Source organism: Pteropus alecto, unplaced genomic scaffold (genome assembly GCF_000325575.1).
Source record: "Pteropus alecto unplaced genomic scaffold, ASM32557v1 scaffold8, whole genome shotgun sequence".
Taxonomy (NCBI): Eukaryota; Metazoa; Chordata; class Mammalia; order Chiroptera; family Pteropodidae; genus Pteropus; species Pteropus alecto.
In genome coordinates, this window is record NW_006494609.1 from 3,743,140 (window position 1) to 3,770,736 (window position 27,597).

At 37.9% G+C, this 27,597-nt stretch overlaps 1 protein-coding gene and 2 pseudogenes across 13 annotated transcripts in view; 1 reads left to right on the forward strand and 2 right to left on the reverse strand.

Annotated features, from left to right (window-relative positions):
- Window positions 1-27,597, forward strand: part of TTLL5 (tubulin tyrosine ligase like 5) — a 225,489-nt gene that overhangs the window by 141,132 nt on the left and 56,760 nt on the right. For all 13 annotated transcript variants that reach the window (XM_025042041.1, XM_015599721.2, XM_025042044.1 and 10 more), the window contains one exon: window positions 14,773-14,968. In XM_025042041.1, coding sequence (XP_024897809.1) covers window positions 14,773-14,968 — 196 coding nt within the window. The remainder of the gene's footprint in view (window positions 1-14,772; window positions 14,969-27,597) is intronic.
- On the reverse strand, window positions 4,196-4,314 carry LOC112473743 (annotated as a pseudogene).
- LOC112473744 lies at window positions 5,856-5,974 on the reverse strand (annotated as a pseudogene).

Genomic DNA, 27,597 nt, shown 5'->3' on the forward strand with positions numbered 1-27,597 from the left:
TATATATACATATTTTTAAATATATAAATAAAATATATCCATATGTCCTAGCTTCAATATTAAATGGTAAAAAGCTGGATAATATAATCACAATGTACTAGAATAAGACTGGAAAGAAATATACCAAACTACCATGGTTGCAGAATAGAATTATGGGTAACTTTTTTCTCCTTTACATTTCTCAGTATTTGTACATTTTTAGTCAGCATGTATTAATTTAAAATTGATTTTTATGTTGTTTAATATGCCCCACTATTTGTTATTAATTCAGAAATATTTCTCCCTTATTTTGAAGTGGTAAGATTCTATTCTGCCATTTGTTAAAGAGAGGAACAAAAGGAAGGGAGGTACTAACATTTATTGAGCGCCCGGCTTATGCCAGATCCTGTGCTTTGTATGATTTATCCTACATTTATTTCTGAAATCATGGCTGTAGCATGGGCCTTGTTATCCTCAAGTACAGATGATGACATAGACTTAGAGGTGTTAACATTTGAATCCAGCTCTTTCTGATGTGAAAGCTCATGCTCTTTTCACTAGTGTAACTTCTCTACTTGTAGACAGAGGAAAATCCGTACCAGTCTTTTTGCAATGGCATCCCAGGCTGGTCTAGACCTATTTATTAATGATGAGAATGGGAAAGGGGAGGGGGAAGTATTCTGAAAATAAATTCATTGATGGAATATAAGAAATGATTTTTCTGTGGAGGAAAGTGAAGAAAAATTTAGTAGCTGGAGCAATATATTTCAGCATTACAAATAAATTTACCATAGTTTATGAATCTGTACGATTTTTCGCTTTCACCAGCCACTAATATCATGTTTTGTGTGTGGTCAGAAAACATCAAGAACTTGAGGAATCTAACTATTAAGTATATGGCTTGTGTTTACAATTTGGATTAAATTTCTACTTGCTTTGTATGCTGACTCTTCTGGATACAACTTAATTTCTTTCGCAGATTTGGACCAGCAGGTCAGGCAGATTAGGATGACTGCTTTAGATGGTAGGTAATTCCATTCAAGGGAAATCTCGTACATCTAGGGAATGGAAATTGTGGATTTTTGATTCTCTTGGTTTCTTACAATGGCCTGATCATACAGGTGCTGGACAACATATCTTATAAATGTGATTTGTCATTTTATCTATGGTTTAACAAATATATTGTTCAATAGCAAATAGTAATTTAGAAGGGAACCATCATTTCTCAGTCTTCTGGCTAAGATTAAGTGTAGAAAAGAACCACGATCCATGAAAAGGATGTAAAGAAGAAGAAAAGATAATGAAAGATGTCCCTTTTAGTCTTCTGGCCATTTATGGACTCAGTGCGTGGGGAATCAGGCCATAGCCAGACTCAGAGATGAATCATACATTTCTTCATCAGCAAGTGTAATGTCTGGATTTAGAGCTCTTAGAGGTAAAGAATTTTTGTTTGATTCAATCTCTGAGCTACAAATTCTATATTTCTATTTTTATCATATTCATACCAAAGCTAATTAGCTTCCGTATACCAAGAGGACCAGTTTACTACATAAGAATATGGGTTGCCTGTTGATCTGTGAGCAGTTCAGGATATGTCCCATTGAACCTCAAAAATAAGATCGTGTAGACGAAATAATAGTAGCTAAGAGTAACACACATTGCTTTATGTATCTTATACCAGACCCTAAATGCTTTATGTATCTTAACTCATTTAATAGCTAACTCTTACTGAGTGCCAGCAGCTGTTCTCAAAGCTGTACATGTATTAACTGATTTAATGCTCGCAGCTACTCTGTGAGATAAGTATTGTTATCATCCCCATTTTACAGATGAAGAGACTAAGCACAGAGAAATGTAGCAACTTGCCCAAAATGACACATGGTCAATGGCAGTCAGGATTCAAACCAAGCAAGTAGTCATAGAATCCATGCTCTTAACCACTTTTCCAGTGATTCTCAGTGGTATTTGTCCAGATCACCTAAAGGACTTGTTAAAACACAGATTGCTGGACCCAGCCCCATAGTTTCTGGTTTCAGTAGGTTTGGGGTGACGTTTGATCATTTTCATTTTTAACAAGTTCCCAGGTGATGTCGTGCTATTAGTCCAGGGACTACACTTCGAGAATCGCTGTCCTATGCTATGCTGCCTCTCTGGGGGCTGATAATGAATTAATATTCAGTGCAAGCAGCTAAGGACCAGGATAATGATTTGCAATGGTCTGATCCTATGAGAGGCAAGCGCCTGCATTTCACACCAACTGTGACATTGGACTAAGCCTCTCTAGTAAATCTTGAGGACAGCAGATTTCAGTAGACTTGCTTTGACATAACAGAAGCATGTGCCCTTATTGCAATGACATGGACTTGATAATTAAGGCCAGTTCCTAGTATAATGAAGATTTGTTTTCGTAGAATGTATGTTAAAGATAACGCACACACACACATACATACACACAGCAGTAAGAAAAAGGCTTGACTATTAGTATACATTTTATTTCCCTTTCTTTTGCCCTATGGCTTTTTTTTAGTGTTTCTTGTGATTTCCCCAATATTTTCCTATTTCATTAAAAAAAAAATCTTAATTTATAAAGAAAAATGACAGGTGGAGAAGGTTAAAAAGAAAGAAAGGTGGAGTTTTTGGAGTTGTCTCCCATTTCCCTTGGCCAATTAAAGAAAGGAGGCAGAGATAGGTTACTGAAACCAGAAAAGCTGTAAACACCACCGGTCCAAGTCTCCTGCTGTTCTGCTTCCTGGGGAAAAGAAGAGAAACGAAAGGAGCCTAACTGATGTGATGAGGCAGGAATTCTGAATTTGTGACACTTCTGCAAGTTGTTTGTGTGCACTGGGTTTGAACCCCACTTTGTTTCAGTATAGAAGTAGTTGGAAACTGGCATGTCAGCTGCCTTAGACAACCTGCACATTAACTTTCACTTTGCAAACGTTTCCTCGCTTGTCTTTGCAGGGTGTGAGAGCTAGGTGATGGTGGTCCAGTTTTACAAGGGCCAGCTGTGCTCGTGTGTACCTGCACTGTTGTCATAAAGGCATCAGACTTTGATAAAAATCCTGCTGAGCTGGACTCAATCATCTTTGTTGAATGAACTGGTGTCAGGGAGTTCTCTTTTGGCTTTTTTAAAGGTCACTCTTTGCTCACTTCTTTTTTAGTTCACATTTTTCAGGCTTCATGTGGTATGCTGGTTATGCCAAAGTAAAGAGCTGGATCAAAGACACTTGCTAATAAGGCTAAGGATCAATCTGTCTTTACAGATCCAGACTGCTAATAGATAAAGGACTGAGGAGTCTCCATCTACATAACTGGCTGGCTCCCAGGATCTTAAGTTGCCTGCTAGAACAGTGCTGTGAACTTTACTTTTTGAAAGGTTTGGTTTTATATCCAGCTTTGTGTTTCGTAAAGCTTGCCCCCGGAATCTCTGCCAGATGTACTGAGAAATCTAACTTTGTCCTTATTTTCTCCTTTTGGGGATCATTCCATCAATCATGGAGTGGTACAAGTGTGGAGACAGCAGAAGTCTGGTTCACATTCTGTATCCATTGTCACGTCCAGCTGGCTGGGATCACACTGTACTTTTAAAGGACAGGCGTATCAGCTCTTAGCTTTTTGACATGATACCTCAGTGTGTTCTTCCCAAATTTATGTTATTGTCACACAATGTTTAATAAAATCAAAGTAGTTAGCCAAAATAGCCCCTTTAGACTTCTTCCAGTCATCACTACTGCTCTTTTCCTTTTCTATGTCTCTGTTTATTGACTATATAAATCATAAAGCTCCCCTCTCAATTGCTTGTAATTATGCATTTCAAATTATTTATCTTATTTGGATCATTCTCATGTTCTTAATCTCTTGATTCTTGCTTTTTTTTTTTTTTTTTTTGGCTTCTTTTGATTTCGAGCCACCTTATTTTAATTTGTTATCCCACTTGCACTTTCAGCTTTTCTTTATAAAGATGTGTAATGAACAAAGGGCGATAGACCTATTTTTTCGGTACCAGTTGATATAGTCTCCTTATTTACGTTGATACAGTCTCCTTATTTAGGTTCTTTGTTCAGGACACATCTTTGTCCTTTATTCTTCAAGGAGGATGAAACTCACAAGAGTCAAGCTATCTTTTGAATCAATCTTTTTTTGTCTACTTAATAATTGAATTACTGTGTCCAAAGAGGAGCGATTATTTATTTACTTATTTGTTTTTATTTTTTTATGCCTACAGCACCTGTTCTTCCTAGGTGGTCTCCCATCCAGGTACTAACGAGGCCCAACCCTGCTTAGCTTCCAAGATCAGACGGGATTGGGCTTGTTCAAGGTAGCGTGGCTGTAGACAAGGAGAAGCAGTTCTTATGATTACTAATTTGTGATTTATGGTTCTAGTCCTTAAGATTGTGATTCAGTGTATGATTTAATGTGCAACGAAGGAGCTCATACACTGGGAAAGGAAGGGAAGAGAGAAATAACTTAGATGCTGAATATGTAAACTGGTAATTGAGATGTCAGTTTCAGGCCAAAATCTAACAGATTAGCAAACCAATGATCTGGCAGCCAGTGGAGAAGGAAAAGGGAATCACTTAAGCCCGGCCTTGATTCATGAAAAAAATAAGTCACGCTAGACTAAACCTCATTTCCCTTTATGGTGGAATTACTTTAGTTTAGTAAGAGAAGGGAGCTAAAAAAGAATTATTGTAACTGGGTTTCTGCAAGGCATAACGAAATCTTGTGAGCATGAAAGAGAAATGTGATCGAGATAATATAATACTTAGGAATATTTGGTGACTAAATAGGTGACTGTACCCAAACAATGAATCAGTGTAAGTTTAGGAATTAAATCTCTGGGGCTGTGTCATTGCTCACTAGTTCACCATTTTTATCAATGAATTCATTTATCCATTCATATTTATTTAGGTGCCTACTATATGCTAGATGCTTAAATATTTAGAAAATGTACTAATCCTATCTTCAAATGACATGAAGTAGGGTGGGTTACTGAATACCATGGATGACAGTCAAGGTTCACAGTGATTTAAACAGACTAGAATGATGAGTCTAATTCATGGAATTTAGTAAGGAAAAACATAAAACTGTTAACATGATTTCCAAAATTCAAGTGTGAAGAAAGTTTAAGGGTTTAGGTTGACTTTAAGTGTAAGAGAAAGTAACAGTAGAGTAAGAACTGCCAAAAGCCAATACTATCATGTAGGAAAACTTTCACAACATAGTTCCAGATGAAAAAAAAATGGATAGTACAGAATCGTTCTGTGTGAGGGAAATATACACAGTGGAAGCATATACGTCCAAATATTGACAAAATGTTTATAGTAGCCGTCTTTGGTCATTGGGTGACAGAGAGGTGACTTTTGGTTTTTACCTTTCTATCTTTTTGTGCTTCTCAGGTCTATGACATCAAGGATATATTACTTTTGCTCCTTAAAAAAATTATTTCTTTTTTGTTTCATTTTGAAAAGGCAAAAGAGGATGTAGCCAATGCTGATAACTGAGGCTTTTTTTTATTATTAAGTTTATTGGGGAAACATTGGTTAATACAGTTACATAATTTTCAGGTGTACATTATCATTTGACATCTATATATTCCATGGTGTGTTTACCACCCAAAGTCCAATTTCCTTCAGCTACCGTATATTTGATCCCCTTTACCCACTTCACCTTCCCCCTACTCCCCTGTATTTTACAGTCTCCTTATTTAGGTTCTTTGTTCAGGACACATCTTTGTCCTTTATTCTTCAAGGAGGATGAAACTCACAAGAGTCAAGCTATCTTTTGAATCAATCTTTTTTTGTCTACTTAATAATTGAATTACTGTGTCCAAAGAGGAGCGATTATTTATTTACTTATTTGTTTTTATTTTTTTATGCCTACAGCACCTGTTCTTCCTAGGTGGTCTCCCATCCAGGTACTAACGAGGCCCAACCCTGCTTAGCTTCCAAGATCAGACGGGATTGGGCTTGTTCAAGGTAGCGTGGCTGTAGACAAGGAGAAGCAGTTCTTATGATTACTAATTTGTGATTTATGGTTCTAGTCCTTAAGATTGTGATTCAGTGTATGATTTAATGTGCAACGAAGGAGCTCATACACTGGGAAAGGAAGGGAAGAGAGAAATAACTTAGATGCTGAATATGTAAACTGGTAATTGAGATGTCAGTTTCAGGCCAAAATCTAACAGATTAGCAAACCAATGATCTGGCAGCCAGTGGAGAAGGAAAAGGGAATCACTTAAGCCCGGCCTTGATTCATGAAAAAAATAAGTCATGCTAGACTAAACCTCATTTCCCTTTATGGTGGAATTACTTTAGTAAGAGAAGATAAGGGAGCTAAAAAAGAATTATTGTAACTGGGTTTCTGCAAGGCATAACGAAATCTTGTGAGCATGAAAGAGAAATGTGATCGAGATAATACTATCATTAGGAATATTTGGTGACTAAATAGGTGACTGTACCCAAACAATGAATCAGTGTAAGTTTAGGAATTAAATCTCTGGGGCTGTGTCATTGCTCACTAGTTCACCATTTTTATCAATGAATTCATTTATCCATTCATATTTATTTAGGTGCCTACTATATGCTAGATGCTTAAATATTTAGAAAATGTACTAATCCTATCTTCAAATGACATGAAGTAGGGTGGGTTACTGAATACCATGGATGACAGTCAAGGTTCACAGTGATTTAAACAGACTAGAATGATGAGTCTAATTCATGGAATTTAGTAAGGAAAAACATAAAACTGTTAACATGATTTCCAAAATTCAAGTGTGAAGAAAGTTTAAGGGTTTAGGTTGACTTTAAGTGTAAGAGAAAGTAACAGTAGAGTAAGAACTGCCAAAAGCCAATACTATCATGTAGGAAAACTTTCACAACATAGTTCCAGATGAAAAAAAAATGGATAGTACAGAATCGTTCTGTGTGAGGGAAATATACACAGTGGAAGCATATACGTCCAAATATTGACAAAATGTTTATAGTAGCCGTCTTTGGTCATTGGGTGACAGAGAGGTGACTTTTGGTTTTTACCTTTCTATCTTTTTGTGCTTCTCAGGTCTATGACATCAAGGATATATTACTTTTGCTCCTTAAAAAAATTATTTCTTTTTTGTTTCATTTTGAAAAGGCAAAAGAGGATGTAGCCAATGCTGATAACTGAGGCTTTTTTTTATTATTAAGTTTATTGGGGAAACATTGGTTAATACAGTTACATAATTTTCAGGTGTACATTATCATTTGACATCTATATATTCCATGGTGTGTTTACCACCCAAAGTCCAATTTCCTTCAGCTACCGTATATTTGATCCCCTTTTCCCACTTTTCCCACCTTCCCCCTACTCCCCTGTATTTGACCCCCTTTACCTCATCTCTCTCCTCTTCTCCCCCACCCCCTACCCTCTAGTAATCACTAGTCCATTGTCCATGTCCCTAAATCTGTTTGTCCTGTTCATTTGTTGCTTTTAGGTTTATATCCCACATATAAGTGATACCATGTGATCTTCAACTTTTTCAGCCTGGCTTATTTCGCTTAGCGTGATTACCTCAAGGTCCATCCATATTGTCACAAATGGCAGTATTTCATCTCTTCTTATGGCTGAGTAATATTCCATTATATATAAGTACCACAGCTTCTTTAGCTAATCATCTATTGTAGGACACTTTGGTTGCTTCCATGTCCTGACCACTGTGAATAATGCTGCTATGAACATCGGTGTGCAAATATCTTTTGGGATATGGATTTTCAAGTCTTTGGGGTAAATACCCAGCAGTGGGACTGCTGGATCATATGTAGATCAACTCTTAGTTTTTTGAGAAACCTCCATACTGTTTTCCACAGTGGCTGTACCAATTTGCAGTCCCGCCAGCAACGTATGAGGGTTCACTTTTTTCCATATCCTCTCCAACGTTTGTTATTAGTTGTCCTGTTGATTATAGCTATTCTAACAGGTGTGAGATGGTATCTCATTGTGGTTTTGATTTGCATTTTCCTAATAGCTAGCGATGTTGAACATCTTTTCATATGTTTGTAGGACATTTGTGTATCCTCTAGGGAGAAGTGTCTGTTCAGGTCTTTTGCCCATTTTTTGATTGGATCATTTGTTTTTTTGTTGTTATTGAGTTATATGAGTTCACTGTGTATTTTAGATATTAGGCCCTTATATCGGAGGCGTTGCTTGCAAATATATTTTCCCCTTGAGATGGTTGTCTCTTTACCTTGTTGACTATTTCTTTTGCTGAGCAGAAGCTTTTTAGTTTGATGTAGTCCCATTCATTAATTTTTGCTTTTACTTCCCTTGCCTTTGAGGTCAAATTCATAAAATCCTCTTTAAGACCAAGGTCCTTGAGTTTAGCTCCTATGTTTTCTTCTATACGTTTTATTGTTTCAGGTCTTATATTCAGGTCCTTAATTCATTTTGAGTTAATTTTGGTGTGTGGTGATAGACAACAGTCTAATTTGATAAAGGAGGCTTTTATTGACAGAATTGGAGGTGAGGAGGAGGATCGTGATACTCTCCTTCATTAATCAGTGCTCACATCCTCTGCTTGAATAGCAGCCTCTCCCTGGTAATCAGCATTATTGGTAACCACTCCCCATTCCCCCTCCCCTAGGCCAGCGCCTTGCCTCTGATTAGCGCATTCTCTGGCTGGCTTGGCTTGAAGCAGCAGGCCTCCATCTTGAGGAATCCTCTTCAGGTGGCAGCTGCCATGCAGCAGCTGTCTCTGGTGGGGGAGACTGGCAAGTGAACTTGGCTCCCCAGTTCATCACCCAAGTTACCCAACATGGACACAATACTCGGTAAGAGGATTATAAATACTGCTTTGCTACTCCTCTAAGAAGTAATAGAATTGCTCACACCTGTTCCTTTGTGCCCTTATTATTTGTTTTCCCAAAGATTTGGATTCACTTTACATGGGAAGAATGTTAATAATAGCAGCTCACATTTAATGAGCATTTATTATGTGTGCCAGACATTGTGCTAAATTCTTTACATGGATCATCACACATAATTCTTGGACCAGGCCTGGAGAGGCACGTTTGATCTTTATGCCCATTTCCTAGCTGAGGAAACCAAGAGAGGTTACGTATGTTGCTTTAAGTGGTAGAGCCAGGATTTGAACCTTGCAGTCTTGTTCTAGAGCCCAGCTCCTAGTCACTCAGTTGTACTGCCTCCTGTTCTGAGGTCATCCAGGTCAGAACCTCTGGTGCAGATCCAGGGGCACAGGGCCTCTGCTCTTCCCGAAGTCTGTCACTAACTCAGCTTTTGCATTGGTTTTGATTCCTTTCCAGCATCTAAAACCTTTTATTTCTTTTTGCTTTCTTTCTTAGATTCTGTTTTAAGTCCTTTCCCAAGAGCCTTTCATCCTCTCAAATAAACAAAATATTTAAAAGTTTTTTTAAAGCCCTTTCACCCTGTTCTCAAGCAGGAAGATCAGCTTGCATTTATAATTTATGTAGTTCTGTGCTTTTGATCTAGCATATAGGTCATCAGAAGTTCATATAGTTTTTCCAAATAATTTCTGAGCTTTTCTGTATTTGTAACACCACCTCTACAAAGAACCATTTCAACATAACTCCATAGATTCAAAACAGAAAAGGGAGAAGCGTATATATAGTCTTATCTCAAGGAGCAAACTCAAAGGTAAAAAATAAATTTTAGTTTTAGCATCTGCATTTTCAGAGATCCTTTAAAAATCACATTCCAACATCAAAATTCCCTTAGGAATCTTGTAAGTTTCCCTGTCACTGTGAGCATGAAGTCTCTTGACAGGTACGTCCAACTCATTCCACCTAAATAATTTTAGGTACAAATTTCATTTGGCTAGCTCTCACTATTCCCAGTTGGCAGTTACCAGCAGCAAGTCTTAAGATTTGTTAGTAGACAGTTTCAATATTATTTATTAACACCCTCAAAGCCAAGGAAATACCACCTCCCAAAGCCAGGGGAGGTTCCCACCACATTATGTAATGCCTTTCTGATCACATAGCTTCCTGGATCTGGCCAGCACTGCTTTGCACTGCCTATGGGAGCCCTTCTGTGGTCTAGGATTTTCAGCATTTGCAGCACCTTTTTATCACTATTTGCCATGACTGCTTTGTTTGAGATTGAGAATTTATAGACAAATAAAATACAACCTCTGCTGTCTTTAAATATCTACACATTCCTTACAGTGCCTTGGAAATGGGTAAAGATACTTTCTTATAAGATTCTCCCCAGAAAGTACTTCCTTCATGGCCTTATGGTTTTTCATTAGAAGCACCACTGGCAATTTGAATAGCACATATTTTTCCTAGTACAGGGCTCTTCCTTGCATTTTTGGACATTTAGCATCCTTGACCTTTATCTATAAAACGTCATTAATCCTCCATTCCCATTATTATGACAATTGAAAGCATACCCACACACTCCCCAATACCCTCAAGAGGAGCAGAGGTGTCCCTGTAATGTCCCTGTACATGGTTGCTGGAGTTGGGTGGAAGGAGGCTGGGGAAATGGACTGCAGAATCATACTCTGTGTGCAGCTGTCACATTCCTCTGCCTCATCTCTGCCCCTCTACTCTTGTGACATCACATCATTCTCGGGAAATCTTGACACTGAAAGCACATCTTTAGGGAGAGTGCAGCAGCCTACTGAGATTTTGTTTCGCTAAGGACCAGCGCATTTTACATATTCCCTTCAAGTTCCTTAGAACCAACGTTCCTTTGATGAACCAGATATTAAAGCAAAGGGAGAAGCATAGCCATTTAGTGTATATTGGCTAAAGAATGAGGATATTCTGCAGGAAGGCAGTTATGGCAAGACATTTAGTCCTGTAATGCCACAGTGTAACATAGAAAGTAAGATGAAGTTCTCAATGAGAAAGTGTGAGTCAGAAAAACTTACCGTATTGTTGCAGTTAGCTATCTATGTAGTAAGGGGCGGAATACTGTGTAGTTCACTTTGAATCTTTGAATTTGAATCAAATGTTAACATTCTGACCATCTCCCCAGCTAACTTACTTGGCCCTGTATACTCTGTTCTAGAAATAATATAAAACTGTTAGAAGTTATTTACAAGGAATATGTACAATATTATGTTTTAGTATTGAGCAAAGAATAAATACTAAAAGAATAAAACAATTGAAAATAAATTTTAGAAGAATAATTGAATCTCTCGATTTTGGTGAGAGTACAAAATGTATGACTAGTAAATTAGAATGAATCGAGGTTCAAGGAAGTGGGATGGAATTTTGGGTGGAAATGGAAACTACTGGATGTCATAGAAAGGAATATGTAGATATATAATCTCAGACAAAGCCCAAACAAGAGTATACCTGGCCTTCTCTGTGTCAGTCATTATAGCACTTGCATATTGCAAACCCCAAAGGCTTGTGTTTTAATGGTGAGATAACCATGGCCCAAGTAACACGCCCTGTAATTCAGAGCAAGTACGTTTCTCGTGGCACTTAACCACATTGCCTTACACAGATGAGTACTCCTGCCCCCGCCCAGTGTTGCACTGTAAAAATTCCTGCCTCTTTGCTAAAAGCCTCTACTTGCTTGAGAAACTTCCTTTTGTGATTTGGAGACTGTGCTCATGGTACTAATGAGATTAAAAACAGCTTTCACTATAAAAGTTTATGATGCTGCAGTCTGTTCAGTTTGTGTACAATTGGATCAATAAATCTCCTTTTATCCAAAGTCCCTTATTCAATCTTCTCTTGCCCACTGTCCTACCTCTTATGTTCATGGACTCCTTCCTGCTTTGTGTATACACACCTGAGAATACGGCCATGGTCATCTCCAAATAAGGGAGGCTAGTTACAGACCTGATGTCTGATTTACAACAAGAAGACATTAAATTAAATGCCTCTTAAGAATGTTTGTTATTAAAGCAGCTTTTAGAAATAAAACCAATTTAGCTAGCCAGTGAGATGAATTCTGATATAAACTACATGGTTTCATAAATCCTTTAATATCTAATCCCTGAGTCTAGATTGCTACTTGTGGCTAGAAACTCCTTCCATTACCAGCAGAATCACAGTTGATGAATTTTCTGAGCTTGGTCCAATTATCATAAATAATAGTTTTATTCTAGATTCAAATACCTGCCTTAATTGGTATGGAAATCTTAAGGTTATTCAGCCAGGCAGTTTCTGCCGTTTCACCCATCTCTTCCCTGGTGTTCATTTGTTCAGTGGATGGGCTCACTACTTCCTTGAACCTCTTTTCCATGAGCATTCTCCATTGCCCCTTGTTCCACTCGGAGCTCACTCAGTTCTCCTAGCTGTTCTTGCATGTTCTCTTCAGTAAGCTTATCTCTTCCCTCACCAATGAGAAAAGAGAGTAGGTTCCTCTGGCCCCACCTTTCCTAACCCTGTAACTCCTGTTCGACTGCCACTCAGCACTTCATTGTGAATAATAATGTTAACATTTTAGTCATGTTTGTAGGTACTTATTTGTATTTGATCATCGGTGGCCACATTTCTCCATACCTCCAAAATCGCTGGGGAAAGATCATGTCTTTCATACTGTAGAACGGTATGCATATTGTGAGATTTCAGGAGGGATCATTGAGGATCAGATGTCATACTCAAAAAAAAATAAATACTTTCGGAGCTTTTTGGTACCATTCTCCAAAATCAGCTGAAAGTGTATAATTGTGCAACTGAACTGTGGGAGCCAAACTATGGAGGAGAAGAGCAAGGGATGTGACATGTAAGAGGTGAGATTATGTGACTAGAAAACCTTTTATCCGTGGACTTCAGAATATATTACACAGACTTTCCTTTGACTAGATATTTGGAAATCTCTTTGAGAGAGGTGGGGAAACCAAAGCAGAGACTTGAAATGACCAAGATATGAGGGAAGTCAAGAAAGGAGCATGGACTTCTAGATTCAGCAGACGTTCTACTTGGCTCCCTCTCACAAGTCTCTGATGGAGTCCTTAAACAACAAGGTGGCCTGTAGGTTAGGACTCAGAAGGTCTTCATAACCCTCACCCTGGTGTTGCATCTCTGCCACTGAAATGAGCATTCATACCTCAGGATATTTACAAAGGAAACAATAACATGATTAAATCACTGTCCAGATTTCTCTTAAATTAGGCACTGTTTCACTTCTCTAAGGCCCATTAACCAGGGTTTGGGGTGAGGTTGTTCACTATGAGATTCTTCATGTTTCTTCTGCGTACAGTTTTCTGGTCACTGTACCTTAAAAGGGAAAAAAAGAAATACAGGGTGATTAAAAAAGGTTTGATGAATAACTAACTGTTCTCAAATATATTGGGACCTTTTTTAAGAAACTGTAGTAAACTATACATAAAAAAATTTACCATTCTTAAGTACAATTCAGTGACATTTAGTACATTCACAGTGTTGTGTAACCATCACCACCATCCATCTCCAGAACTTTCTCATCATCCCAAACAAAAACTCAGTATCCAATCAATAATTCCCCATTCTCCTGTCTTCTCTGTCCCAGGACCACCATTCTGTCTCTATTAATTTGACTATCCTAGGTACCTCATATAAATGAAATCATACAGTCCTTTTATGACTAACGTATTTCACTTAGCATTTCTTCAGAGCCCACCCACATTGTAGCATATGTCAGACATTCCTTCCCTTTTAAAGCTGAATAATGTTCCATTGTATGTATCTATCACATTTGTTTATCCATTCATCTGTTCATGGACAGTTGGGATGGTTTCACCTTTTCGCTATTGCGAATGACACTGCTATGAACATTGGTGTACAAGTATCTGATGCCCTGTTTTCAGTTCTTTTGGGTACATACCTAGGAGTGGAATTGCTGGATCCTATGGTATTTTTTTTTTTTAGCTTCTTGCGAAACCACCAGAGTGTTTTCCACGGCAGCCACACCATTTTATATTCCACCAGCTATATGCACAAGAGTTCTCATTTCTCTACATGCTTGTTGGCGTTTTTGCTTTCCATTTGTTTTGTTTTTAATAACAGCCATCCTAATGGGTGTGAAGTGATATAAATGAGGACTGTTTTACTGGGAAAAAACAGACTGAGAGAGGGGATATGTAGGAACATGAAGTTGTGAAGACTTGGACTCGGATGTGCACAGATGAGGCACCAGAATCTCAAATTTTAAAATTTGAGTTAGGAAGATAGTATTTAACAAGTAGCATAACATAGGGTACTAAACAGTTAAAAACACTATAGACCTTTTACCTTCCTTATGTATTCAGCCTAAATGTCAGCCTGGCTGGGGACCTTGTCGAGGTAAATTTAGATTAATGAAAAAAGTATCTTCTCACACCAGTTTTGTCGTCCTTTGATGGGGATGTAAACTCAGATATGCATAAACACTTCTTTAAAAGACTTAGTTCACAATTGGGTGGTTTTAAAAAACCAAGATTTCTATATAATTCACCCCTACACTTTTAAAGTTGATGTGTCTTTGTTCCTACCTTAAATTAAACTACTATTCTGCATTTGAAGCTCTCTGGGTTCCTCTTGGGGGTCCTTGTGGCAATCACAGGGAAGTGAAATTTCTATTTTAATTATTTAACAGTGAACCGATATTTATCAAGCATTGGTCATGTGCCAGGACTTATAAGAGCTGCAAATAGAGTGTAGAGTAGAGCAGACCCTGTCTTTGTGTTCATGGAGCTACAGTTTAGTGGGCCAGTCAGATCATTTATCACACAAGTATATTTGTAATTCCAAACTATGTTTAATTCTGTAAAGGAAAAATTCCTGAGATATTTCTCTCCTTTCCTTTAGATTATTCACATAACTACTCTAAGAATCTGCTTTCTTTTCTCTTTAGGAGCCTCCAAACTGGTGGCTTTGCCTGGGAGGGAGAAGTAGAGAACAACGCGTATAGCAAGGCTACAGGAGTGGTCCCCCAGCACAAGTATCACCCCACAGCAGGCAGTTACCAACTGCATTTTGCCCTCCAGCAACTTGAACAACAAAAACTTCAGTCCCGGCAGCTTCTGGACCAGAGTCGAGCTCGGCACCAGGTAATTCAAGATAAGACTCTTCCATGTGCTAACCTCTTCCTTCTGTTGGTAATAATAAGGTCAATGGGAAATGTAGGAATATAGTTTCCCAAAAGTTCACCAGCACCACCATCGCTTGGATGGGTCATGGGGAATCTACTCTTAGGGAAGATATGTCCCGAAGCCACATAGCATTGGTTCTGCTGGAAGTTGATGCTGAACCAGTTGTGATACTCTTTCATTTGGATGTTTCTCCGCAGAAGTCTCTGTTGTAGTATTTACCCTTTCTGCCGTATGATTTTAGTTCAGTAGCCTCCCAGAAGGTCTAAAAGCTAGCATTTTAAAGCATTTTTTTATCTCAATGCGCTACATCCTCACCTGCATAGCACATATTAATCCCTCATGACCTATCAAGATTTTCAAGGAGAATCACTTTCAGGTTCTTCTTGTAGAAAGGGTCATAAGTTGAGTCGTTGGTCTTCTGGTTTGATAGTTTGTATATAAAACATTGTACACAAAAACAACAATATGCTCAAAAATCCTTGCTGACATGGAGCTTATGCTCTAGTGAAATATCAATTCCTTACTTACTGTCTATAAAATGACAAAAACTCTTGAGCATATGTGTGAGGGAGCTACATAAGTATACTGCACCAGTGTATCAAGGAAGGAGTGACTTCACAGAAAAGGCCATAAAGGGTTAAATTTTTCTTGATGATTCAGGATTGCCATTAGAATCAATTACCAGGTTCTACATGTTCTGTTGGGCTGAATCAGTATCGATTCTGTGAGCTTTCCTGATATTTGCTTATGTGAAGAAATATATCAGCTTGATCTTTTGTCATTTGCTCTTTCTTTAAAAATGTATTATGTAGTGTGCATTAGTTTGTGCAAAATTAATATTCATTCAAAAGCTAAAGCGGCATTTCCCAGTTTTATTTTCTTCTACATAAAACAATTACATTACCTTCTCTGCCTTATCTTTTCAACTGCTGTCCAGGTTCAGACATATTATTTCAATGTCATTCATCATTTGATAGTGTACTCAGTATATTATATTAATTCATTGTAACTGAGAAATTGTCAGTGCAGACATTTGTGAAGTAGTTTATTAGGTCGTTTTTACTGGAGAAATATCCAGACTTCTTATCTGGAAAATATGGAATGTAGCATCTCATTTCGATCACCACAGTGCCTTCTATCAGGTAGAAACTTCCTCATCTAGAAAGTCTTTGTGGTAGTAGAGGCATTTAAGCCGGTTTGCATTTTCACAATTGCAGATGTAAATGTATATCTTCGATATTTTTGTAATCTGTGTAAATTTGTAAAAACTCTTTGGATTTCTAAACCCCCCGTCATTCAGAGTATTTGAGAATGCCAACTTAATCAGATACTTGATAGCGTAGATATCGTATATAGCCTTATTTCTCATACATGAGGATAATCTGTGGCTCTAACGTATCTAGACAGTAGGTCCCTTGTCATTGTTAATGCTTCCATGCCTTGATTTAAAAATAATAATAGTAAAGAGGTGCTTGCAAGGCATTGAATTTTGAGGAAGGAGAGACAGTTTTGCTGATTTTCACTTTTAGAAACTGCTTCATTTATAAGTCCTCTTTCTTTTGATTTGCTTCCAACAACTCACATTCCTTTGAAAATTCAAAGTACTGCTATTCTTGTGTGGATTTTTTTTTTTTCACTGAGGATTATACTGGTTTAGTTTCACTGAACTATGAAGTATATGGAAAGGATGTTTTTTAGAATCTGTCAGACTATCTGTCTTAGGGAGGAGTCAGAACTCCCAAGAAGGGAGTTAACTTGTGTCTCCTAGAGAGGGAACAGAAAATCATTCATCACAATTTTATATATGTTTATAACATCATTTTACTTCTCCCTGTTTTTCTAATCTAATTTTATTTAGGTAAAAATGAATAAGGGTGAAGTCTGGGACTGTGGGGAGAGCTAAAGAAACTAAATTCTGTTAGCTCGAAGAGTTTATAACTAATAAAAGAGCAAATAAATACTAAATGTTCTAACATTAAGAATATTTAGTAACTTAGGGCATTTTATTTTAGAAGACATTAAGAATCACTCCACAAAAGGAACAAAGCCCTACTAGATTTGTAAGCTTCTGTTTTTAGCTTACCTTGTGATTGCACTAGACCTGACCATTATAATTACAGCTAAATTGTTGATTGAAGCCTGTTTTGCAAAATCAGTATAGCCTGTATTTTTGTATGCCTTGGGTTAACCTTTTAGAATAGAGGTGGTTTCTCTGATGAACTTCATATACTTTGGATTCATTTTACTTAAGTGTAGGTAGCCACTGATATAACAATTTGGTTAATTGCCTATATAAGAGCAGAAGGTAGAATTGAAATCTGATTTATCTAGCATTCATTCACTAGAGAGATCTGATTATGGAACAGGACATTTAAGGGGGAGTTATATTTTTATATTATATTACATTATATTATATATTGTATTATATTAATTACATCATAGTATATACATGGACAGTGCCTTTCATAGCAATGATCTAAAAATGCTTTGGGAAAGATCGTGCAGCCATTCTTGCATCGCATGCAGAGGAAGTTCGCCCTCTTCTCTGCTCTTAGCCAGCTTATTAAAGGTATTAATCTCAAGAAGGCAATCTTAGATGCAGGATATGAGTTTGACAATGCGCATCTCTAACCATTCATGCAGAGTAAGCTTTGATCTTTATCTCTGTCTAGCATTTCACTCATAAATCTAAAAACTGTCATGCCCTGAATCTTCCCCTACTAAAGACTGGTCCTGTAACATGGGCATGGAAGAAGAAAGTCACCCAGAGCCACTGGCAAAGCCAGGGATGGAGGTACAGAGAAATAGGTGGGATCCAGTGCATTTGATAGTGTGATAAATAAACTAAGACAAAATTGAAACTATGAGTTTTTACATACTGATGGATAAAAACAGCAGTTTTTATTTTTTGGTTTTGTTTTTGTTTTAAAGACATTCTTCTAAGTCAGAGCAAGCGTTGGCAAATTTTTTCTATAATGTCCATATTTTAGACCTTGTAGGTCGTAGGATCTCTGTGGCAACTATTGAACTCTGCCATGGTAGAGTGAAAACAGCCATAGACAATATATAAATGATGAGTATGGCTGTTTTCCAATAAAACTTTATTTACAAAAATAGGCAGCAGGCTGGATTTGGCCTGCAAGCCCCGGTTTTGAGTAACAGAACCCCTTGGAGGATCTGTTAAACCACCGATTGCTTCCTCAACCCCATTTCTGATTCAGTAGGTTTGGGATGGGGCTCAGTTATTTCCATTTCTAAGTTCCCTGGTAATGCTAAGGCTGCTCTTCGGGGGATCACACTTTGAGAACCATTGAGCTAAAGGTAAAGAGATTAGAAATGTCTCTTGTTCATTATTTGTTTTCCATCCTTTGGAAGAGAGGCAGGATATGTTAAAACTTAGTGTTGTCCTAATAAAATTTCTGGCAATCTTTTTTTATAGGAACTTTGTTTCTATCTTTTTCACTCCATCTATTACAGTCTCCTTATAAATTAAGTTTTCCAAACTTGAAAACCTCCTTGCTCATTCTTCTTATCAGGGTACGTTGTGCTCAGCAGTCACTGCTCCCAGGATTCAAGTTTCATGGTAGACAAGAGATAAGGAATGGGACAGATTCCTCCTTCTTTGTTTTAATAATGATAGCCAACATTGCTGTGGTCCAAGCACTGTTCCAGGTGCTTTACATATATTAATTCATTAAAAAGGAGTTTCGGGATGGTTGAGGTGGTTACAGAATCTTCTGTGTTGATATGTCCTGGTGTGTGTCTCCTCTCTAGTTTCTCGCATTGCTTTGCACTTCTTTCTGGCTTCCTGCCCCTGAAGGAGAAGGTTAAAAACTCCTTTCAGCTGAGCTGGGGGACTTTCATGGGCATCAGTGACTGCTGGTGACATCAGCATGAGTAGCCCTCCATGCTGGGGTCTGTGAGGAGGGCTTCACGGGCTGTGAGGCCTGACTGACCTGATTCTAATTGCTGACATTGAGCTGATGTTATTCTTGGCCCAGGGCACAGCGATTACTCAGTAGTTTCTGTTAAAGTGATCCTTTGTTAAACTTCTGCTCCCAGCCCCCCTCTCCTTCCCTCCCACTCTCTTCTCTGCCTCATCCAGACTGAAAAAAGCCCAAAAAGCAGAAAAATTAAGGACATTTTGATGGCCAAGGCAGAACTGCTGAAATTTCTTGTAACAGCAAAGTGGGAGAAGAAGATTTTAAATACATCTTAATTTTTCACTGGTTCCCAGAGCCCTTCAATTTTTAGTAGACTCACTTTTCAACATAGTAAGGTAACTCAAGGTAGGAGAAAACTGTGCATCCTAAATTCCTGTCATCCTTCCACTCTGTCTATTCTTTACTTCCCCCTTCCCACCATGCCCAGTTTTACCAGACTAACCTAGATTCCCCAAGGGCCAACAGACACTAATGTTCCTCTAAGAAGCAAGGCATGTTGGGGGCGGGAGGGGACTCCGTTCACATCAAGGGGTCTTTCACTGTGCTGGTAACATCTTGAGTGCCATATGTAATGAGCTGTTTGCTAATGGTGTGTGTGTACACACACAACCTCGCAGGTGTGGAAAGGATTCCCATATAAACCCAGCCAAGTCTTGTTATTCTGCTCCTAAAAGTTCATTGCATGTGTCTAGAAAAATTCTGCCCCCCCTGCAGGAATGAATACTGTTTCTCCAAGCCTTCAGCTGCTGTGTGTTTGTGTTGTGGGGGAGGGGAAAGAAAGAGAAATTCAGCAGGCACCCTGGCTTTTCCAGGCAGCCAGGAATAACACGCTAACTCCTCAGCATGGCACAAAGAGAGCAAGCAAACAGACTAGCTGTGCAGGGAGAGTCTTTCTGCGTTTTTCTAACAGAGTGTTCGGGAGGAAGGTTGGACTGGGAGTGTGCAAGCGAAAGAACTTATGTCTCTGTACTTAAATTCCTGAAGCAGGTTGACTTGAATGTCATAACCTACTACCGCTTTGTTGTTTTGTTTCATTTTGTTTTGGGGAGTTTTTTGCTCTATTTTGTTCTTCCTTCTGACCTTTATCAGGAACTCAAATAACACTTAGTTTCTAGATGATGATGATGATAATGAATTTTCCTAGAATCATTTGATTTAGTAGATTTTGCCAAACCAAACTCTTCTTACGTAATAGAAACACATTGAAAATATGTGAAATAATACATGTAAAACTACATTCAGTTGTTTTGGACACAGGCACGTTGGACAAGCTTTGGAGTCAAATAATCCTGAGTTTTAATCTTAGCTCTGTCCAGCCCATGACGTGGGACAGGTTATTCAAATTTCTTTGAACCTAAGTTTGCTAATCTCTAATATGGAGAGGACAATATATATATCTGTGGATTCTCATGAGGATTATAATCTTCAGGATGTTACCATTTGTGAAGCACTGAACCAGAAGTTTTATTTGTATTAGTGCATCGAATCCTCACAACTGGCCTTTCATTAGCCCCATTTTGTAGATGAAAAAAACCAGAGCATGATTTATGTAACTTTCTCAGAGTCACCTAAGTAATAAATGGAAGAGCTGGGATTTGAACCCAGGTATGTCAGGCTCTAGTCTCCAAGCTCTTGGCTATCATGCTATATGCTACCTCCCTGGCAATATATTAAGGCATTCAGTAAAAAGTAGCTATACATATTGTTGCATAAATTTTAAGTTGCAGTTCATACATTTAACAAATACTTATTGACCCTTATAAAACTGCATTTGAAAAGTTATTCTCGGGTATCTTAACTAGTCTCCTATTCCTATTACTGTTGCAAAAGAAAAGGTTTACTAAACATCTGTAAACTCAGACCTAGACATTATCCCAGTTACCACAGATTCTTGAAGAGATGTCTTACGAAGGCGTTTCTGGGCTTAAAACTCTTAGAGATGCCCATACTTGACCGCCTCCTGCCCCATGCTTGTATTATTCAGTAATAGGGTCAAGGACTGAGGGGTCATGCAATATCCTGAAATATGTTCTAGAAGTTTGGAGATTTGGAGAACTTGTGTAGGTTGTTATTAATAATATAGGAATTATCTCTTCATTTATCACTTTGGCCTTTCAGCCCTGTTATTTTTACTGGTCATACTATTTTAATTTTATTTCTATGATAGGTATTTTTAAGAAGACTACCAGGAAACGTGACAGATGCCTTCAAATGTGAATACCACAGAAACACTTTGGCATGATTAATATTATGCTGGCTTTTTCAATACCATAGACATCTAATTCTTAACGCGTTCTTACAAATAGACATCAGTTCACTATGCTGATTCATTACTAACAGTAATAGGAGTCCCCTGCTTTCCACCAGGTTGTGTTCTAAGCTGCTGCTAGAGTAGTGGCCCTCTGGAATCTCAGAGGAAAGAAATCTCAGGGAAAGGGACATATAGTAAGTGCCTCCTGTGTGCTAGATAGATATAGTATATCTTTATTCCTCTAATGAGGAAACTGATGCTCACAGAGTTTTAGTAACTTATGCAAGATCCACAGCTAGCTAATTTGCAAAGATAACATTCAAACCAGGTCGGAGGGCTTCCAAAGCCCTTTTCTACTCTACCTTGTTCCCCTTGACAGAAGTAACTCTTCATTGGCTTCTGGTTAAGGCTTTCCAATTTCGCCGCTGCTGCTGCTGTTGCTGCTATACAGTCATATATACAAATATAAAAGAAAGGCTCAATGTAATGAATCAAATTCAGAACTGTGTGGTTGTGGGTATGTTAAAAGGCGTCTGTTCACCTATCAGCTGCTTGAGATTGATCTTGTTGTATATTCTTAAAATGTGGTTCCACTACAGCTGCCTGGTGACAAGTTTCATTTCCTCCCTCGCTCTGTGACCTGTGGTTTGTTTCTCTTTGTCTGTGGGCATTTGAGGGACTCACAGCAGTAACTTTGTGAGATAAGTAAAGGCTTCGTCTTTAAACATCAAGAACCCCATCCATCTGAGATGAATGCAGCCACAAGGAAAAGCTTAATGCACATATGATAGCAAGGTCTATGCAAGATGCACAGTAGGTCAACCACGTAAGATTCTGAGCCAAATAAAACAAACTATACATTTGAAGACAGAGACAAGTTAAGATATATATAAACTCTGAATTTAAAGTTTAAGGGAACTTAGAGATTGTCATGTCTAATCATTTCATTTTACTAATCGGGAGATGTAAGACACAGACACGTTATTAGGGAAACAAGGGCCCTGATGTATAAATAATTCCCGAAAAGTATTAGGAAATAAAATATAAAAGAGACAATTGAAAATGAGGCTAGGAATTATCTTTTTTTCACCAATTGAACTCTCAGTCTGGGGTCATTGCTGAGCTTTTAGGGTTACCTTTATGTGCATACATACATAGTTATACATCCTTTAACTTTTAAAATAGATAGTGACAATTTGCTTCTTATAAATTTCTTTCAGCCTTTTCTTCTTGGAGTAAAATGAGTGAAATCTCTCTTTTTAAAAAATGCATCTGATGAAAATTAGACATATTGCTAGATTTGCTTTAGATTTGCTTTGGAAAGGAGATTTGATTTCAGTGGATTTGATATAAAAGAGAGTCAGCCTAAAAAGGAAGGCAAAATAGTGTCGTGGAGCTCTGAAATCAGACTCCTGGATCCCAGCTTACTGCTTAGTAGCTGTGTGACGTGGACAAATCATGAAACCTTTTGTGCCTTGGTTTCTCCCTCTGGTGGTGATTATGGGACCCACCTCAGTGCTTGGGAGGGATCGAATGAGATAATAACATGTAGAGCGCTTAGAGCAATGCTGACCCATGGTAAAAGCTCAGTAAAGTTCATTGGTCTTATTATCATGTATTACTTTTTTTTCATTGTGGTAAAACACAGCATAAATTTACCCTGTGAACCATGTTAGATGTATAGTACAGTATTGTTAACTACATGCACATTATTGTACAACAGATCACTATAATTTTTTCATCTTGGATGACTGAAACTCTGTACTCATTAAACAGCTCCCCGTTGTCCCCTTCCCTCAACCTCTGGCAGCCATCATTCTACGTTGTGTTTCTGTGAGTTTGATTACTTTAGATACCCATACATGCAATCATGCAGTGTTTGTCTTTTGTGACTGGCTTATTTCACTTAGCATAATGTCCTGAAAGTTCATCTGCCTTGTTGCACGTGACAGGATTTTTTTTTTTTAAGGCTGAATAATATTCTGTTGTATGTAGTTAAATTTTCTTTATCCATTCAGCTGTCAGTGAGCATTTAGAGTGCTTTTACATCTTAGCTATTGTAAATACTGCTTCACTGAACATGTGTGCAAATATCACTTCTATTATGTATTACTTTTAACCTTAAATATACATGGCATTATTAATTCACCTTGGGGATTTTAGTTAAACCCTCTGTGCCAGCAGCAGAAATCAGTTAAAATGATATAAAAGAAGGTGTTTTAGAAGAAGTTCAAGACCCAAAAAGTATTAATTAGCTATGTTTTGTACTGATATTATTTAGACAATCAAAAATATGTGCAAATCAGTTTGTTCGCAATTGCTAGAGAGATGTGAGAAGAGTAGAAAGAATAATTAATATGATAAAATGATTAAAAGAATATCTGTAGATTGTTAGCATGTTTGTTCAAAGGCATAAATGTCTTATAAACATAAAGAAAAAAACAGCATTAGCATGAAATTATAAGCCACCTTTTCATGCGACACATGCTATTTCCTCACAAAACCAAAGAAAGATAAGGAAATTATCTTCTCAGAGATACTGATGGAAACATAACAGGTACAACCTTTATAGGAGAAATAAAGGATTTAAAACAGAAGCAGCCGCCACCTTCTGATCTAGCTATTCTACTTCAAGGAAATTATTTAATGGAAATAATCCAGCATATGTAAAAAGATATAGATAATATGATTTTTATCACAATACTCTTCTTAAATAGCAAAACAGCACGACTCACGAGAGACATTCCCTGATGATTCTATTTAAAATGCCACCCGTTCTCCCTCCAACATCTCCTACCCTCTTTTCCAGCTTTATTTTACTTCATAGCACTTCACTAGTATATTATGTTGTTTACTTATTCTTATTTACTTAATCTTATTTATAGCTTATCTGGACCCAGAAGAATATAAATGTCACAAAGGTAGAACTTTTTTTCTGTATCTTTTATTCCCGGATCCCAGCTCTTAGTATAGTGCTTGTCATACAGTGGATACTTGACAAATGTTTGTTGAGAGAATGAATGAATCTGATAGGTAAAAAATTAAATCTCATGTTTATTTGCATTTTTTATCACTAGTGGGTGAGATTTTAATAATCTTGACGTACAGAAGGCCTTTCTGAGCTTAATAATAAATTCACAAAAGCATGAAGGGAAAAAAGATAGATTTGACACGCACTCAGTTCAAATGTGTCAATACTAGTGAAAAACCAACTCAGAGAGTACTGTTGATATCTTTGGTTTGGTTAGATGAAGGAATCCGAGGCTCATGAGTATATTTGAATATCTCTTTTTAATGGCTTGTGTTGCTTCTCAAATGTTAGCAAGTACAGTTGATTTAGAGACTGTCTTATATGTTTGCTTTTAACGTTGCTTGATTTCAACTTGTTGGTGAATAATAATTTCTCCTAACTTGTTCTGTCCAGATGAGTACCTGTGTTCACATGCTTTAGAGTAGGTCATTTGAACTAGTAAGAAAGAGCCTTCTTCCTAGTTGCTAAAGGGGTAGGAGCTTCTTAATCGATTTTAGAAATGGAAGGGTATGCCAGAGGACTTTCAATATCTTTGGCAGCTCAAACTCCTGTCTCCAGTGTTTGTGTCATTGGTCTTTCTCTCTGTGAACATTCGCATCTTCAGAGTTTCTTCCCCATCCCTATCAGGGTCATAACACTGCCCAGTGACTTGTACCAGTACCAGAAGTTGCACTCTGTTTCTCTTGCTCAGCTTCCAGTCTTGTCCCAGCTGACAAACATTGTAAATGGAAGACAGCCAAGAACTCCATACAGTGTGAGACAAAGGCCTTTTGGAAGCCTGCTTTAGCCAAAATAGAAACAGCTACCCTCACCCTCACTTCGGCCCCGAGTCTTTTTACAGCATCATATGGTTGCACAAAAGACATAATGTGTTCTTTGAACAGCTCTGGGCCTAGTTGTAGTACGGTGACTGATTAGTGTCTTACATGCTCAGAAAGCTATACCATCCCAGGACTTGAGCTGCCAGAGAGAAAAATACTAGAAGTGGCTTTGTGTAATGTGTAGTAGGAACTTTATTCAAGTTACGATAAAATCTCATGTTGGGGGTATAATGCCTAGAAATGTTTGTCCTTCTGAAATCAGAGTAAAAGGGGCACAAAGAGACATTAACTGACTCCAATAGAGAGTAATGTTTGCCTACCTTATCGTCTTTAATTTTCAAAATGTGAATATAGAGAGTCATTTTACTACAAAGAGCCACCCGGCTCTGCTCCATCACCAAGAAGCCCAAGGAAAGACGAAAAAGAGTGTTTTTCTGGAAGGAATTAAAAAAAAAAAAAAAAAACTCCCAGAATTTAATCTTTGAACAGTATTATCTTTCTAGTAAGAGAGCCCAGATATTGCTTCCCTGTAACCTTCCAAGTTGCAGTCTGTGTTCTGTCTATCAGAAATCCCTCCTTCCCACCCACGAGCACCCTTCTGTTGTGGGGGAAGGAGGGCCTTTCCAGTCTTTTGCCTGGGGCCAAGCCAACCCTCAAACTGTGGTTTTCTCCGAGTCTCCTTGCTGAAGCATGGCTGTTTCCCACACCCAATAAAGAAGCAGAAGTCTTATATATGTTGACCAGGACTTCAGCAGAGGCAAGTGCTCACACAGCTCTCACATTCCCAGGACATTGACTGATGACGGTGCAGTCTCCATCCCTGGGTTGTTACCCCACAAGTACGGAGTGCTGATATTATATAGCCACACCTCACATTTCTTAGAAATTATACAGAGAGAACTTTATATAATTTTTCTGTCCATTTATGAATGAATGTCACATGATCTATCCATTGGTAGTTTTAGGACAGGGGCCAATACAGGCTGTGGAGCCTGGGGAGGCTGATTTCTGCCACTAGTCTAAATACATCCATTTATATGTTTGCTTTTAACATTGCCTGAGTATTTTCCTGGGTTTCTTATAAGATTCGACTGCTTTAATCTCATTTCATTTAGCCTTGGCTTTCATGAAACACCTGGGGACTTGTGTACATTAATGACTTTTTGGAATTTGGGATGGTATAGAGTTGTTATCATTTCATTATCCATTCTGTGTGTTAGAGTATGCTCGCCTAACAACAAACAACAAGTTAAAGCTTCTATAAACCTAAAAGCTTTATACTGTATTTGGAAAGAGTATCTGCTTTTTTGAGATGCAGTTCATTTGTGTTGTATTGAGACTTAAACAAGCTTGACTCTGCGGTAGACTGAGAATTATTTCTCAGCTCAGTTAGGATTCCATTTGGCTGCATGTAACAGAACTCCTTTTTCCTCCTCCAGTGGCTTAAACAAGTTAAATATTTATTTCCCTCCCCGCCCCCCACCCCTTGCCCCCCACAATAAAATCAGAAATCTAGAGATAGGCTCTCCCCAATCTCATGATGTTATCAGGAGCCCATGCTCCTGTCTTTATCCTCTGCAATTCTTAGCAAGTAATGTCACCCTATGCCTGTTCACCTCTAGCTAGATATTCATGTTCGCGGTAGGAAAAAAGACAACAGTCAAGAGAAAAATGTGTGCACCTACCCAGTCTTGCCCCCTCTTAAAACACTTTCCCAGAAACTGCACCTGGAAACTTCTGTTTACATCTCAGAACTGTGTCACCTGGTTATCTCTAGGTACAGAAGGGATTGGGGAATATAATTTTTTAGCTGGACACACATTATTACCCAAACAAAATCAGGCTAGTATTATTAGGAAGAAAAGGAAAAGTGATATCCTGCAAGAGGCAATCTCCTAAGCAATAAGTTCTCCTAACTTATTTTGTCATTTGAGGTAAAGATTGATATTTTTATAGAATGTCAATGTCTAAGGTCCTGCCAAAAAAATGTGCATGTAAGGAGGTGAATTTATTTTTGTTTGAGATCTACAGAAGGGCTTACTTGCATTTTGTGGCTCAGTGTGAGTTGAATACAACACACTAGGCGCTATTCAAAGCCCAGAGAATGGTTGTATTACAAGGTTATATATCTATCTAAACACAAATATGCCTATTTTCATATATAGGAATTTATTATAGCCAAAAAAAGGTGAATAATTGGTATAATGTGAGGTTTGTTTTTCTTTTTCATTCGTAGAGTAAATGTTTATTAAGCACCTTTTACGAAGAAGTCATTCTAGGCAATGTTGGTGAAACAAAAATTAATAAGATATAAATCCAGCCCTTTCCAGTGTGTATTGTCCAAAAGAGGAAAAAGTACATATATAAGTGGCTGTAATACAAGGTAGAATATGCTAAATGTGATAAGAGACATACAAATAAATTTTCGTAAGTGTTCAGAAGAGAAAAAGACTATTTCTGCCAGGGAGAATTAAGTAAATATGGTCTGGGGATCTGAAACTTTTTTGTTTTAAGAGTTTGCTTTTGCAGCAAATGAATAT